The sequence below is a fragment of the Drosophila pseudoobscura genome, chromosome X (assembly GCF_009870125.1).
Source record: "Drosophila pseudoobscura strain MV-25-SWS-2005 chromosome X, UCI_Dpse_MV25, whole genome shotgun sequence".
Classification (NCBI taxonomy): domain Eukaryota; kingdom Metazoa; phylum Arthropoda; class Insecta; order Diptera; family Drosophilidae; genus Drosophila; species Drosophila pseudoobscura.
This window is the reverse complement of record NC_046683.1, coordinates 14,553,379-14,566,547: the sequence shown is the minus strand read 5'-3', so window position 1 is coordinate 14,566,547 and position 13,169 is coordinate 14,553,379. Positions and strand designations below refer to the sequence as shown.

The window sequence follows — 13,169 nt, the reverse complement described above, 5'->3', positions numbered from 1 at the left end:
ATGAATGGCATAGACACCTTCCAAAGCAGCAGGCCGTGCAGTTTTCATGAAATAGAAGATTTCCCAATTCATTTCAGTCTGCCGCTCTAGCCGTATATATCGTGTCGTCTTATTGTTCCTAACAAACAAAAATTATTTTTTTAATTTCTGGGAAAGGTAAATCAAGTTGCCTTTCATAATCTTGCCGTATTTCAAAGTAAATGTGTGCTGCAGCTTATTCACATTGTGATTTTCTCAATTTGTATTCCGTTTTTAGAGTTCGATTATTGTATTGTATATTTTTTACGCGCGACTATTAACGGAAATGTCGATCCAAAACCTAAACACTCGTGATCCCTTTGTGGATGCCTCGAAGTGCAACGACGACGATATCCAGGATGGACTCGTCCACATCCGCATCCAGCAGCGCAAAGGTCGCAAAACTTTGACCACTGTCCAGGGTCTCTCGCAGGAGTACGACCTCAAGAAAATTGTACGCAGCTGCAAGAAGGAGTTTGCCTGCAACGGCACTGTCATCGAGCACCAGGAGTACGGGAAGGTGCTACAGCTCCAAGGCGATCAACGGGAGAACATTTGCCAGTGGCTGACTAAGATCGGATTGGCCAAGGGCCATCAACTGAAGGTCCATGGATTTTAAGGGCTGAGCGGGTGGGATAATTGCATGTTTTAGGCAAGTTGCAGGAGGAATACATAAGTTCATTAGTCTAAAATTAATCCTGCACTCTCCAACAGTTCAACAATGAGATTCTACAATCAAGGACTCTACAAAAGTACTCAAATCTACAATCTACACCTTCAATCAATCTACAAGAGTTCTTAAGTGTACAATATCTACAATAAATATGCAAAAGCTCTACAATCAATTTGCAAAATCTTGTGTCTTGGGTGCGTATGACACACAGGCAGAGACAACAATTAAATGATTTTCAAAGAACGCACGCCATTTGAAGCAGTGTAGAGGATTGTTTAACGTTGGAGTATATTTTTGATATTCTCCCTGTCCCACTCTCCGATTCTCTTCTTTTCGTGTTTGCAATTCGTTGACAGCAGAGGAAGTCGCGATTCCGACTTGATATGGGTCTCGTTGCTTGGACTCGATTGAGCTCGGTCTCGCTTTGCCAAAATCATGTTGGGGTTTCAGCGAGAACGAGGTGTTAGAGCGCTTGTGCGCGTAGACAGTTATGGTATTGGTATGGCATTACGATCACTGTTACACACGTGTACGTAAGCGGCAGCGCAGCAGCAGGGCCGCGCCGACCCCTGACTTAGAGTAAATGCTGCCCCGGTTTGAGAGAACGATTTGAAAGGCAGCGCAGAAGTTCTCCAGGTTCTTCGGTCCTGGGCATTTATCTCAAGATAAACAAACCTGTGATTATCTGCAGAACCATTTAATTCGTGACTTCGTTTTAACAGTTAAGGGGAACTACTAGACATATGTTTAACTTTGAAATCGAAGCTCGTGAGCAGTTATTCAATTGTTCTTAGGTGTTGTACCATCTAGTAGCCGTTGCCGTGCTATATGGGAAAGCCTCTTTATTTCCAGGGTATCGGCTATTTCAGCCAGTTCCAAGAGAATTTCCTGATCCTCATCGAAGAATTGGGTGTACCATTGTTTTACTTGGGTATCGCTGAGTTCGGGCTGAGGATCATCCCTATGATAGTATGACCACAAAATTAGCTTCCGCAAAACAATAGATCTTACATTCTCAAAGTAAAGATGCTCAATTTCATTTCCCATCCTGCTCTCTCCAACAAATCGCTTGGCGACTTTCCTATCAACAATAATGCGTTCTCCCTCGGAGGACATCATCTGGATTCTCTCCTTCAGCCTCTTTTCGGTCCTGAAAAAAACAAAGCGCACAAAACATTGAAATGTGACGTCACCCGCTAACATCAGTTGCAGTCGCAGACACGCCAGCGTGAAACATGAAACATGGAATATTTAGCCGCAATCGCATTTGAAGCCCTTTTCTCTTAAAGTTATTTTTGATTCATTTCAAGTACTCACATGTTGCTTTTTGCCAGAAATTGGTGCCTGTCGATCGTTGCACACAGCTACACACGGCACACGGCTTTTGTATTCTTGCGAAACTGTCGAAATCCAGCAATTAGCCGAGAATAAGCTTATTAAACCGTCAAAATTGTATAGACGGATCAGCTGTTTTCTATGCCCTTAGTGGTGATAATTGCGGCGATAGGCAGAAATATGGCCAAAAGTGCTGTAAGTCGCATAAATAATCGAATATTCCGAATGCACCCCTGCTTTCGGAAAGAACAACACATTTTCACAACACTAGGCCCCTATGCTAGGTAAACAAGCGATCAATTTGTATTAATTTGGTTTATTAGTATTCAGGTTGCGGCCACATCTCTTTGAAGTTGCTAAACATAGTTTACATTTACAAACTCGGAAAACGATTTCTAAACACTGTTAAAAGAATTAAGTTTGTGTTTGCATTCAGCCCGCCAGCACCACTTATAGTACCAGTCATGGAATAAGCCCGTAGAATCCCGGTACCGTGGACGAGCTGTTCAATAAGCTGAACGAAACACAACCGAATACCTTTGATGCACGAAGATGTTGAGCAAACCACGGAGCAACCACTTTCAGATGTCGCACACTCTCCACATCAACAACACTTCGTCGAGCTACCGCTGGACAGCAAGTTGCACACCCCGACCGAAGCCCATCCCGTGCTGCTGACGGACCTCGCCTTAACACGCCGCCCGATCGCTCCCATCACGATGGTGGCGTTCAGAACACGCCCAACCAGGCGACGACCGACTACCGTGGCAGCGACTGTACGCTCTCGCTGACTCTGTCGTCGCCCGGACTCGCCACTCGCTGCGGCATGATCGTGGTCAGCTTCCTTCAGGCGGGGTCGCGTCGCACGACGCTTTCGTTCATGTTAGTCTGTTAAAGAAATGTAAGTAAAATCCTTTCAATGCTATTTACAGTTTACCATTGTAATTTTACGGAATGCAATTCGCTGTTTATTTAATAGATTCATGTGTAGTCTTGGATCTTACCTGTCTCCTACGGGAACGGTTTTTATTATATCTCTAAGGGCGTTCCTTGAATATTAGATTAAATTATGTTTCCACCACAATTTTGTTCTAAAAATTTTGAATAGACATATTTTTCAAGAAATAAATAGGTCTGTCTCACACGACTACTACCAAAAAAGTGAATGTTTCCCCAACGAAACCCATTGGGGGGCATTGACAGTTGCTTTTGATCAAAGAATATCCTACTGTAGTTTCCAAGCCTGCCAGATGAATGGCATAGACACCTTCCAAAGCAGCAGGCCGTGCAGTTTTCATGAAATAGAAGATTTCCCAATTCATTTCAGTCTGCCGCTCTAGCCGTATATATCGTGTCGTCTTATTGTTCCTAACAAACAAAAATTATTTTTTTAATTTCTGGGAAAGGTAAATCAAGTTGCCTTTCATAATCTTGCCGTATTTCAAAGTAAATGTGTGCTGCAGCTTATTCACATTGTGATTTTCTCAATTTGTATTCCGTTTTTAGAGTTCGATTATTGTATTGTATATTTTTTACGCGCGACTATTAACGGAAATGTCGATCCAAAACCTAAACACTCGTGATCCCTTTGTGGATGCCTCGAAGTGCAACGACGACGATATCCAGGATGGACTCGTCCACATCCGCATCCAGCAGCGCAAAGGTCGCAAAACTTTGACCACTGTCCAGGGTCTCTCGCAGGAGTACGACCTCAAGAAAATTGTACGCAGCTGCAAGAAGGAGTTTGCCTGCAACGGCACTGTCATCGAGCACCAGGAGTACGGGAAGGTGCTACAGCTCCAAGGCGATCAACGGGAGAACATTTGCCAGTGGCTGACTAAGATCGGATTGGCCAAGGGCCATCAACTGAAGGTCCATGGATTTTAAGGGCTGAGCGGGTGGGATAATTGCATGTTTTAGGCAAGTTGCAGGAGGAATACATAAGTTCATTAGTCTAAAATTAATCCTGCACTCTCCAACAGTTCAACAATGAGATTCTACAATCAAGGACTCTACAAAAGTACTCAAATCTACAATCTACACCTTCAATCAATCTACAAGAGTTCTTAAGTGTACAATATCTACAATAAATATGCAAAAGCTCTACAATCAATTTGCAAAATCTTGTGTCTTGGGTGCGTATGACACACAGGCAGAGACAACAATTAAATGATTTTCAAAGAACGCACGCCATTTGAAGCAGTGTAGAGGATTGTTTAACGTTGGAGTATATTTTTGATATTCTCCCTGTCCCACTCTCCGATTCTCTTCTTTTCGTGTTTGCAATTCGTTGACAGCAGAGGAAGTCGCGATTCCGACTTGATATGGGTCTCGTTGCTTGGACTCGATTGAGCTCGGTCTCGCTTTGCCAAAATCATGTTGGGGTTTCAGCGAGAACGAGGTGTTAGAGCGCTTGTGCGCGTAGACAGTTATGGTATTGGTATGGCATTACGATCACTGTTACACACGTGTACGTAAGCGGCAGCGCAGCAGCAGGGCCGCGCCGACCCCTGACTTAGAGTAAATGCTGCCCCGGTTTGAGAGAACGATTTGAAAGGCAGCGCAGAAGTTCTCCAGGTTCTTCGGTCCTGGGCATTTATCTCAAGATAAACAAACCTGTGATTATCTGCAGAACCATTTAATTCGTGACTTCGTTTTAACAGTTAAGGGGAACTACTAGACATATGTTTAACTTTGAAATCGAAGCTCGTGAGCAGTTATTCAATTGTTCTTAGGTGTTGTACCATCTAGTAGCCGTTGCCGTGCTATATGGGAAAGCCTCTTTATTTCCAGGGTATCGGCTATTTCAGCCAGTTCCAAGAGAATTTCCTGATCCTCATCGAAGAATTGGGTGTACCATTGTTTTACTTGGGTATCGCTGAGTTCGGGCTGAGGATCATCCCTATGATAGTATGACCACAAAATTAGCTTCCGCAAAACAATAGATCTTACATTCTCAAAGTAAAGATGCTCAATTTCATTTCCCATCCTGCTCTCTCCAACAAATCGCTTGGCGACTTTCCTATCAACAATAATGCGTTCTCCCTCGGAGGACATCATCTGGATTCTCTCCTTCAGCCTCTTTTCGGTCCTGAAAAAAACAAAGCGCACAAAACATTGAAATGTGACGTCACCCGCTAACATCAGTTGCAGTCGCAGACACGCCAGCGTGCACCAAGCCCACATATGTATGTACATATAACATGAAACATGGAATATTTAGCCGCAATCGCATTTGAAGCCCTTTTCTCTTTTGTAAAGTTATATTTGATTCATTTCAAGTACTCACATGTTGCTTTTTGCCAGAAATTGGTGCTCGAAATACGCAATGCCCTGTCGATCGTTGCACACAGCTACACACGGCACACGGCTTTTGTATTCTTGCGAAACTGTCGAAATCCAGCAATTAGCCGAGAATAAGCTTATTAAACCGTCAAAATTGTATAGACGGATCAGCTGTTTTCTATGCCCTTAGTGGTGATAATTGCGGCGATAGGCAGAAATATGGCCAAAAGTGCTGTAAGTCGCATAAATAATCGAATATTCCGAATGCACCCCTGCTTTCGGAAAGAACAACACATTTTCACAACACTAGGCCCCTATGCTAGGTAAACAAGCGATCAATTTGTATTAATTTGGTTTATTAGTATTCAGGTTGCGGCCACATCTCTTTGAAGTTGCTAAACATAGTTTACATTTACAAACTCGGAAAACGATTTCTAAACACTGTTAAAAGAATTAAGTTTGTGTTTGCATTCAGCCCGCCAGCACCACTTATAGTACCAGTCATGGAATAAGCCCGTAGAATCCCGGTACCGTGGACGAGCTGTTCAATAAGCTGAACGAAACACAACCGAATACCTTTGATGCACGAAGATGTTGAGCAAACCACGGAGCAACCACTTTCAGATGTCGCACACTCTCCACATCAACAACACTTCGTCGAGCTACCGCTGGACAGCAAGTTGCACACCCCGACCGAAGCCCATCCCGTGCTGCTGACGGACCTCGCCTTAACACGCCGCCCGATCGCTCCCATCACGATGGTGGCGTTCAGAACACGCCCAACCAGGCGACGACCGACTACCGTGGCAGCGACTGTACGCTCTCGCTGACTCTGTCGTCGCCCGGACTCGCCACTCGCTGCGGCATGATCGTGGTCAGTTTCCTTCAGGCGGGGTCGCGTCGCACGACGCTTTCGTTCATGTTAGTCTGTTAAAGAAATGTAAGTAAAATCCTTTCAATGCTATTTACAGTTTACCATTGTAATTTTACGGAATGCAATTCGCTGTTTATTTAATAGATTCATGTGTAGTCTTGGATCTTACCTGTCTCCTACGGGAACGGTTTTTATTATATCTCTAAGGGCGTTCCTTGAATATTAGATTAAATTATGTTTCCACCACAATTTTGTTCTAAAAATTTTGAATAGACATATTTTTCAAGAAATAAATAGGTCTGTCTCACACGACTACTACCAAAAAAGTGAATGTTTCCCCAACGAAACCCATAGGGGGGCATTGACAGTTGCTTTTGATCAAAGAATATCCTACTGTAGTTTCCAAGCCTGCCAGATGAATGGCATAGACACCTGCCAAAGCAGCAGGCCGTGCAGTTTTCATGAAATAGAAGATTTCCCAATTCATTTCATTGTGCCGCTCTAGCCGTATATATCGTGTCGTCTTATTGTTCCTAACAAACAAAAATTATTTTTTTAATTTCTGGGAAAGGTAAATCAAGTTGCCTTTCATAATCTTGCCGTATTTCAAAGTAAATGTGTGCTGCAGCTTATTCACATTGTGATTTTCTCAATTTGTATTCCGTTTTTAGAGTTCGATTATTGTATTGTATATTTTTTACGCGCGACTATTAACGATAATGTCGATCCAAAACCTAAACACTCGTGATCCCTTTGTGGATGCCTCGAAGTGCAACGACGACGATATCCAGGATGGACTCGTCCACATCCGCATCCAGCAGCGCAAAGGTCGCAAAACTTTGACCACTGTCCAGGGTCTCTCGCAGGAGTACGACCTCAAGAAAATTGTACGCAGCTGCAAGAAGGAGTTTGCCTGCAACGGCACTGTCATCGAGCACCAGGAGTACGGGAAGGTGCTACAGCTCCAAGGCGATCAACGGGAGAACATTTGCCAGTGGCTGACTAAGATCGGATTGGCCAAGGGCCATCAACTGAAGGTCCATGGATTTTAAGGGCTGAGCGGGTGGGATAATTGCATGTTTTAGGCAAGTTGCAGGAGGAATACATAAGTTCATTAGTCTAAAATTAATCCTGCACTCTCCAACAGTTCAACAATGAGATTCTACAATCAAGGACTCTACAAAAGTACTCAAATCTACAATCTACACCTTCAATCAATCTACAAGAGTTCTTAAGTGTACAATATCTACTATAAATATGCAAAAACTGTACAATCAATTTGCAAAATCTCCAAGAGCTATAATCTGCAAGAGCTACACTCAAGAAAGCTTTTCAAAGAATGCGCTTTACAAAAAAACAAGCGCCAGAAAAATATTGTAGAATCGAATATGCCGCACATTAATTTTATTTTCAGAGGCTATAAATCAAATTTAATTGATAGCCATCCAAAAGTATATTTAATTTATGGGAAATTCTCTAACTTACATATTCAAGCCACATATATTATAGGGCATCCCTTATGGAAGACAATGCACCGATTTAGCTACAATTTCGATATTTGTATCATAAAATCGGGTCCCAGAATGGTTATAAGTTATATTTAAAATCGAGCGCAGCCGAGGCTCGGAAAACCGTAATTTTAATAATTTTTACGAATATTTTCAAGAGTGGGCCTAACTAAACAAATAATTAAAATAGTTGAATATACTTGCTGCCATATCAACCTGTCGAGTTTGTTGTTCTTATCGTCCCAAAAATAAATATTATAAGAGCAGCTAAGATCTAATCTTTCCCGTTGAGACTGTAGTTCAGTTAGACATCGGAGCATTGTGAATCAATCTACTGAAGAAGGACGAGAACACAGAGACAAGAGCAGAAGTTCAAGAACAAGATTACATTCGACGAGCAGAAGAAGAAGGCGATTCGCATTAATCAAATGTAAGTTGTTTATGAGCATTGTGGTGATTCTGTAGTCTTCATGGCGAAGTGTCGCCAAACCAAAAACTTATACTTCTTACTTTTGTGTATATATTTTTCAGTGCTTTTCCCTCGATGCCCCACTTGACGCTTTCTCTACCCTTCGTTTTCCTTCATGGTATCACTGGATCAATACAAAAATAATTAACAAAAAGTCAACCAAATTGTTCACTCATTGTTATTGACTTCGTTTTGCTTGAACAGTAATTTAAAATTGTTTGCTCTTTCCGCTTGAATTCCTCTCGTATACCCAGGAAGCTGCCCCACTACCCCCACATCACCACACCTCTGTCAGTCGCTCATTTCCAGGTCGACTCTGAATGGACTCCGAAGGAGAGGCACAGCCGAACTTTTCCCATATAATATGTATGCAAGTATGTATCGGTCTCTGTCTGTTGCCGCAAAAACAGTTAGCACAGACCGGAAGTGACGATGAATGTGGTTGAAAGGGGGTGGTGTGGGTATGTATGCGGGGTCGGCTTCGGGGTTGAGTTGTGTGCGCGCAATTTTAAATATTGAATCTTTGGTTCAGTATAATCAGACTTGTAATGGCCTTCACGCTCCGATTCGCAGTCAATGGCATAGTAACACAAATACAGGCAAGGCATACACATGTAAGCCTACCAATGCGTGTGCGTGTACGTGTGCGTGTGATTGTGTGTGTGTGCGTTAAGTATGTGCAAACAGCTGTCGCGTGTCACCGGCTGCCGTTCGCTGAAACGGAAACGGAAATTACGTGCACGATGGCAGCAACAAACTGGAACGTGTGCAACAGCAGGAACCAAGAGAATGGGACAGACATCCAGACAGACCGACTGGCTATATGTGATGGCTGAGGGAAAGCAATCGGTCGGCATCATCAGGCCATTTAATGGAACCGGCAATCCATCGATGATGATGATGATGGGGATAATGCCGCTCCATTCCCATCTCCATCTCGAACTCACAATCTTTCTGTCTTGAAGCTGCTGAAAAATCGCTGGCCAACATGCGAGGCAATCAACAGACAGCACTAATCCCCAGCCACCCAACACCCATCCCCCTTTGGCTGTTGCGCTCCAGTTGAGCTTTAATTAAATCGCAAAAGACGCTTCGCGCCACCCCGCACATAATGAACATCATCATTTATCAGTACTATGTACAATTCACTTATATTTATTGTATATAGTAAGTATATGTTTACTCTTTCATCTACACATTTGCATTTTGGAGGTTTTCCCATTGAAAAGTGGAGAGTTATGCTGTCTCTCAGATAAATACAACTGAATATAACTACAATTAAAGCTCGATATAAATCTAAAATCTATAAGGTCGTATAGTATTTAATCTTACATTTTATTAGAAGATTTTAATTTTGTGCAATATTTAATAGATTTAAGTTTATAGACGGCAAGAGGAAGTAATCATTTAGCTTCATTTTGGTTAATAACCTTATTTTTCCATTGGGAAATCCTATTATTCTATTCCATTCTATTCTATTATTCTCAATTAACCTTTGGTTAAGTTCACGAGGATGCATGTTCTATAAAACTTGGCTTAAGCTTTGGATTCCTCCTACTTTTCCCATTACTTTTTTCTTCTGGTAATCTCCAGGTTATTTCTGGCTTAACTTCAGTACTTCAGTCGTGGTTAAATTCATGTTGGACTCATTTGTGCAAAATACTTTCTGGAGTTTACCTTGGAATATACCGTCTATTACTTTTATTCCCCGACAAAAATGGAATTTACGCTACCTTTTGTTTGGGATAATTTAAATTCCATTTAATGCCAAGGAGATTATCAGCACTCTCCGGGAGAAAGTATTTTACAGAATATCCCCAAAAAAAGCCACCCACTGAGGACAAGGGGTAGGACTGGTAAAGAACGAGTGAGAACAATGAGTAAATATTGTTATTTTGCATTATTCAAGTAATTTACGAGCGCTCGCTTCCGGCAACAGTTTTCGCCAGGTGCCCCTCGACCAAAAAGGACCTTACCTAGAGCTCTATTCAGAGCTACAAAACTGTAGTCGAAGCTGTTGCCTGAAACTGAAATGGTTAATGTAAATGACACAGGCCAGCAGTAGTTGGCCGTGGAGCTGAAGCTGGAGATCATCTTAAGCAAATGAATAGGCAAGGGTGGGCGGCAGCCGTGGCCATGGGCTATGGGCCAACGGGTCGTATGAGTAATTTGAAAATAGCAAGCAATTAATTTGAACTCAGAGCTGCAATTTGCAAGCCAGCTTGCATATCGGGCCATTTAATTGTATCATAAAACACGCGATGCCAGCATAAAAACCTCTGCTCCCTCAACCTATCCAATCTCGTTCGCCAACTCCATTATGCCATTACGAGGGGTTGCAGCGAAGTGCTAGTGCGGAAAAACAATCGAAGGGAAAACAACAAACACTTACAAAACAAACAAATAAAAGCGATAGGCTAGTTTCGGGGGCCGAGGCGTTAGATACCCTCGCAGATCGATCCTTTCTACCTAGTATGTATGTATACATATTATTGTTTTAAATATCTTCAACTCCAATCGTTGCAGCTGCCACTATCTAGACATAGTTATCCGTTTTTGGCCATTCCGTATTTGGTACTGTGATGGGCCGATGGACAATCCCTGTACTCTTTTGAAGGGCATACAAGAAGGGCCACAACAAACTACTCCAACAACACCCACTGCCACTCGATAAGTTTTGGGCGTGGTCCATTAATTTATGTATAAAACTGTATCTCCCTTTTTTCTGCTTTTGATTCGAACAACACGAGAGCCCTGCACAATGGGTCTATGTACAGTGGTCTACAATTGATACCAACAGAGAATTATTCAACAAATGAGCGATAAATGTAATTCTCCAATAATATGCTTATTTACTTTATATAATTCCATTTAATTAAAAACCGGCTGCCTTGGCCCAACAATGTCCTTAAAAAGAAAGAACAGATTAAATCAAATTATTCGTAGATTTGTATTTTAAAGTAAGTGGAAATTAAACTTGATTTCAGTAGCCCCCCAATAATTGTGTGGCCCACTGTACGCTCGGGCAGGGCTAAGTTTAATGGATCGTCTTTGGACAAATGACAGAAGACACATTAAGTTGAGTGGGGAGAGGGGCTAAGCAGTGTTAACAGCATCAATAAATGTTGAACTCTCGCATAACCACCTTCGACTTGAGTCCTTCATGCTCATACCCCTTCGGGGTCAGAGCCATGGGCCAATGCAGGCCAGTGCAGGCCACTTCAATTTCTTGTAATTTATGTTCTGCTTTTTCACTCCCCCCTTACTTTGCGCTCTTCCTGCTGGTAACTCATTTTCCCCATCTTAGCCGACCGGCTATTCCTGTCATCGTTCGTTGGCCATTTTCATTTGGTCTGCTGCTGCTCCTGGCCGACACTAATTAACTGACTTTGAAAAAGTAATTAAGTCATTTGTCTGCACACTCCAGATGGGCTCCGGCCCAGCCCAGCCTTTACCACTTGACTGATTGTGGCCCAAGAATAGATAATTTCACAAAGGCCATTTAGTCACTTTGGACACTCAAAATGGTTCTTCGAAAGAGTGCAATCGATCAATCCATCGAAGAATGTAAAACAAAGCACGAAGAGAAAACCTTTTCTCTGTTTCACATGCAACAATACATATACATATGTATATATGGTTTTTAGAGTTCTGCTCCAAGAGCCTTCTATTTCGTTCGTTTGCAAGGGGCAAAGGCGTTCTGAAATTAAGAGAATCATAATTATTTTCTGATTTAATTGAAACCACATAGCTAACTTACCTGTATGGTACAATCACTCTTGTGTTTTAAGAACATTCATTTTCTCGGGTGTATTCGATTCTAGGCCTTGGTCCGTCTCGTATAGAGCCGCTTCTGCCTCCGAAATCGTCAGCGCCTGATGAGGTGCCTGGAACACTGCAAATCGGGGTTTGATATATAACAATGATGGGCTTCCGTATGCATCGCATCACTCAAGTCCGGATGGCTGAGCATGAGCTGTATGGTGAGCCCCACCAGGTTCCTGCGCTGCAGCGTCATGTGGCCCCAGAGTATGTTGGCAGATGAAAGCAAGTGTGAGGTGGTATCAAGCCTGTCCCCGTGGCCTATTGTCTTCGCCTGGAACGGTGCACTTCCAGATTAGATAATTTGGTTTTGGTTGCGGTTTTCCCTACTGCATTTTCTTAGGGCAGACCGTAAAACCGTACAGCGGGTTCTTGCGCCACAACGAGAGCTGCTCCATCAAATGGTCAACAAATTTCATAGTTTTCTTTACTTTAGTTTTAATTTTCTCGACGACTTTCTCGGCTTAAACAATCCATGGTGAAATTGACATTTTTGCTCCGCTGCATGAGCCTTCAGTTTGTTATTTAATAAATTATAATTGAAAATTATCCCACGCTTTGTCAAAGAACGTTTTTCAACCCCACAACTAAATACCGCATTGAAACGATATGCCGTCAGCCGATAGTTCAACTAGTAACTACAACTTTTATTTGTTTATTGCATTTATTATATATTATACCCGATACTCAAAAAGAATATAGGGGTATATAGGGTTTGTGGGGTAATTTGGTGTGTATAACACCAAGAAGGAAGTGTTTCCAAACCCAAAAAAAAACCCCATACATGTATTCTTGATCATCATCAATAGCCGAGTCGATAGAGCCAAGTCTGTCTGTCCGTCCGTTTGTCCACACAAAGGGTCGTCCCTCAGTGGCATCCACAATTTTGAAGATACGAGAAAACCAAAAATTATGGGCTCAAAATCATAAATCATTATTACAGAAAATTACCATATCTTCCAGACTGTAAAATCTGAATCAGATCGGAACATTATTATTTATAGCCATACGGACCAAATGAATTTTACTCATTTTCTGCATCTCTCTCACACACTCTTTGTTGTGCATTGTGTGCGCCCTCTGGTGGAGGGGAGCCATACTGTCTGGGCTTCGGGTATCAATGTAGAGTCGCGGCCGTAGCAGCGACTCACAACGTACCCACTCGTTTTCTATTATTTTGAGCGC

General features: G+C 42.4%; 5 protein-coding genes across 10 annotated transcripts; 3 read left to right on the top strand and 2 right to left on the bottom strand.

Moving 5' to 3' along the window:
- The first annotated feature begins 25 nt into the window (after nucleotides 1-25).
- LOC117184595 (eukaryotic translation initiation factor eIF1-like) lies at nucleotides 26-872 on the top strand. Of its 2 annotated transcripts, none has more exons than XM_033382955.1 (3): nucleotides 26-156; nucleotides 257-670; nucleotides 733-872. In XM_033382955.1, exon 2 carries the CDS (start codon nucleotides 305-307, stop codon nucleotides 635-637), a length of 333 nt encoding a protein of 110 aa, XP_033238846.1. In that variant the 5' UTR covers nucleotides 26-156; nucleotides 257-304; the 3' UTR covers nucleotides 638-670; nucleotides 733-872. The 2 variants fall into 2 exon arrangements, with proteins under 2 accessions (XP_033238846.1, XP_033238847.1); XM_033382956.1 differs by having other exon boundaries at nucleotides 69-196.
- Nucleotides 873-1,365: 493 nt separating this feature from the next.
- On the bottom strand, nucleotides 1,366-3,208 carry LOC26534418 (E3 ubiquitin ligase complex SCF subunit sconC-like). 2 transcript variants are annotated; one of them, XM_033382949.1, is made up of 4 exons: nucleotides 3,031-3,208; nucleotides 2,009-2,914; nucleotides 1,703-1,841; nucleotides 1,366-1,639 (listed from the first exon to the last, which is right to left on the bottom strand). In XM_033382949.1, coding segments are annotated over exons 2-4 (309 nt in total). In that variant the 5' UTR covers nucleotides 2,011-2,914; nucleotides 3,031-3,208; the 3' UTR covers nucleotides 1,366-1,471. The 2 variants fall into 2 exon arrangements, with proteins under 2 accessions (XP_033238840.1, XP_015041617.2); XM_015186131.2 differs by lacking the exon at nucleotides 3,031-3,208 and having other exon boundaries at nucleotides 1,366-1,841; nucleotides 2,009-2,298.
- Nucleotides 3,209-3,301: 93 nt separating this feature from the next.
- On the top strand, nucleotides 3,302-4,148 carry LOC117183187 (eukaryotic translation initiation factor eIF1-like). Of its 2 annotated transcripts, none has more exons than XM_033382953.1 (3): nucleotides 3,302-3,432; nucleotides 3,533-3,946; nucleotides 4,009-4,148. In XM_033382953.1, the coding sequence occupies exon 2, from the start codon at nucleotides 3,581-3,583 to the stop codon at nucleotides 3,911-3,913; it is 333 nt and encodes a 110-aa protein (XP_033238844.1). In that variant the 5' UTR covers nucleotides 3,302-3,432; nucleotides 3,533-3,580; the 3' UTR covers nucleotides 3,914-3,946; nucleotides 4,009-4,148. The 2 variants fall into 2 exon arrangements, with proteins under 2 accessions (XP_033238844.1, XP_033238845.1); XM_033382954.1 differs by having other exon boundaries at nucleotides 3,345-3,472.
- A 493-nt stretch (nucleotides 4,149-4,641) lies between these two features.
- On the bottom strand, nucleotides 4,642-5,614 carry LOC117184594 (E3 ubiquitin ligase complex SCF subunit sconC-like). 2 transcript variants are annotated; one of them, XM_033382951.1, is made up of 3 exons: nucleotides 5,316-5,614; nucleotides 4,979-5,117; nucleotides 4,642-4,915 (listed from the first exon to the last, which is right to left on the bottom strand). In XM_033382951.1, coding segments are annotated over exons 1-3 (309 nt in total). In that variant the 5' UTR covers nucleotides 5,318-5,614; the 3' UTR covers nucleotides 4,642-4,747. The 2 variants fall into 2 exon arrangements, with proteins under 2 accessions (XP_033238842.1, XP_033238841.1); XM_033382950.1 differs by having other exon boundaries at nucleotides 4,642-5,117; nucleotides 5,316-5,613.
- A 1,019-nt stretch (nucleotides 5,615-6,633) lies between these two features.
- On the top strand, nucleotides 6,634-7,908 carry LOC6901350 (eukaryotic translation initiation factor eIF1-like). 2 transcript variants are annotated; one of them, XM_002134015.3, is made up of 3 exons: nucleotides 6,634-6,756; nucleotides 6,857-7,270; nucleotides 7,333-7,908. In XM_002134015.3, the coding sequence occupies exon 2, from the start codon at nucleotides 6,905-6,907 to the stop codon at nucleotides 7,235-7,237; it is 333 nt and encodes a 110-aa protein (XP_002134051.1). In that variant the 5' UTR covers nucleotides 6,634-6,756; nucleotides 6,857-6,904; the 3' UTR covers nucleotides 7,238-7,270; nucleotides 7,333-7,908. The 2 variants fall into 2 exon arrangements, with proteins under 2 accessions (XP_002134051.1, XP_033238843.1); XM_033382952.1 differs by having other exon boundaries at nucleotides 6,685-6,796.
- The last annotated feature ends 5,261 nt before the right edge of the window (nucleotides 7,909-13,169 follow it).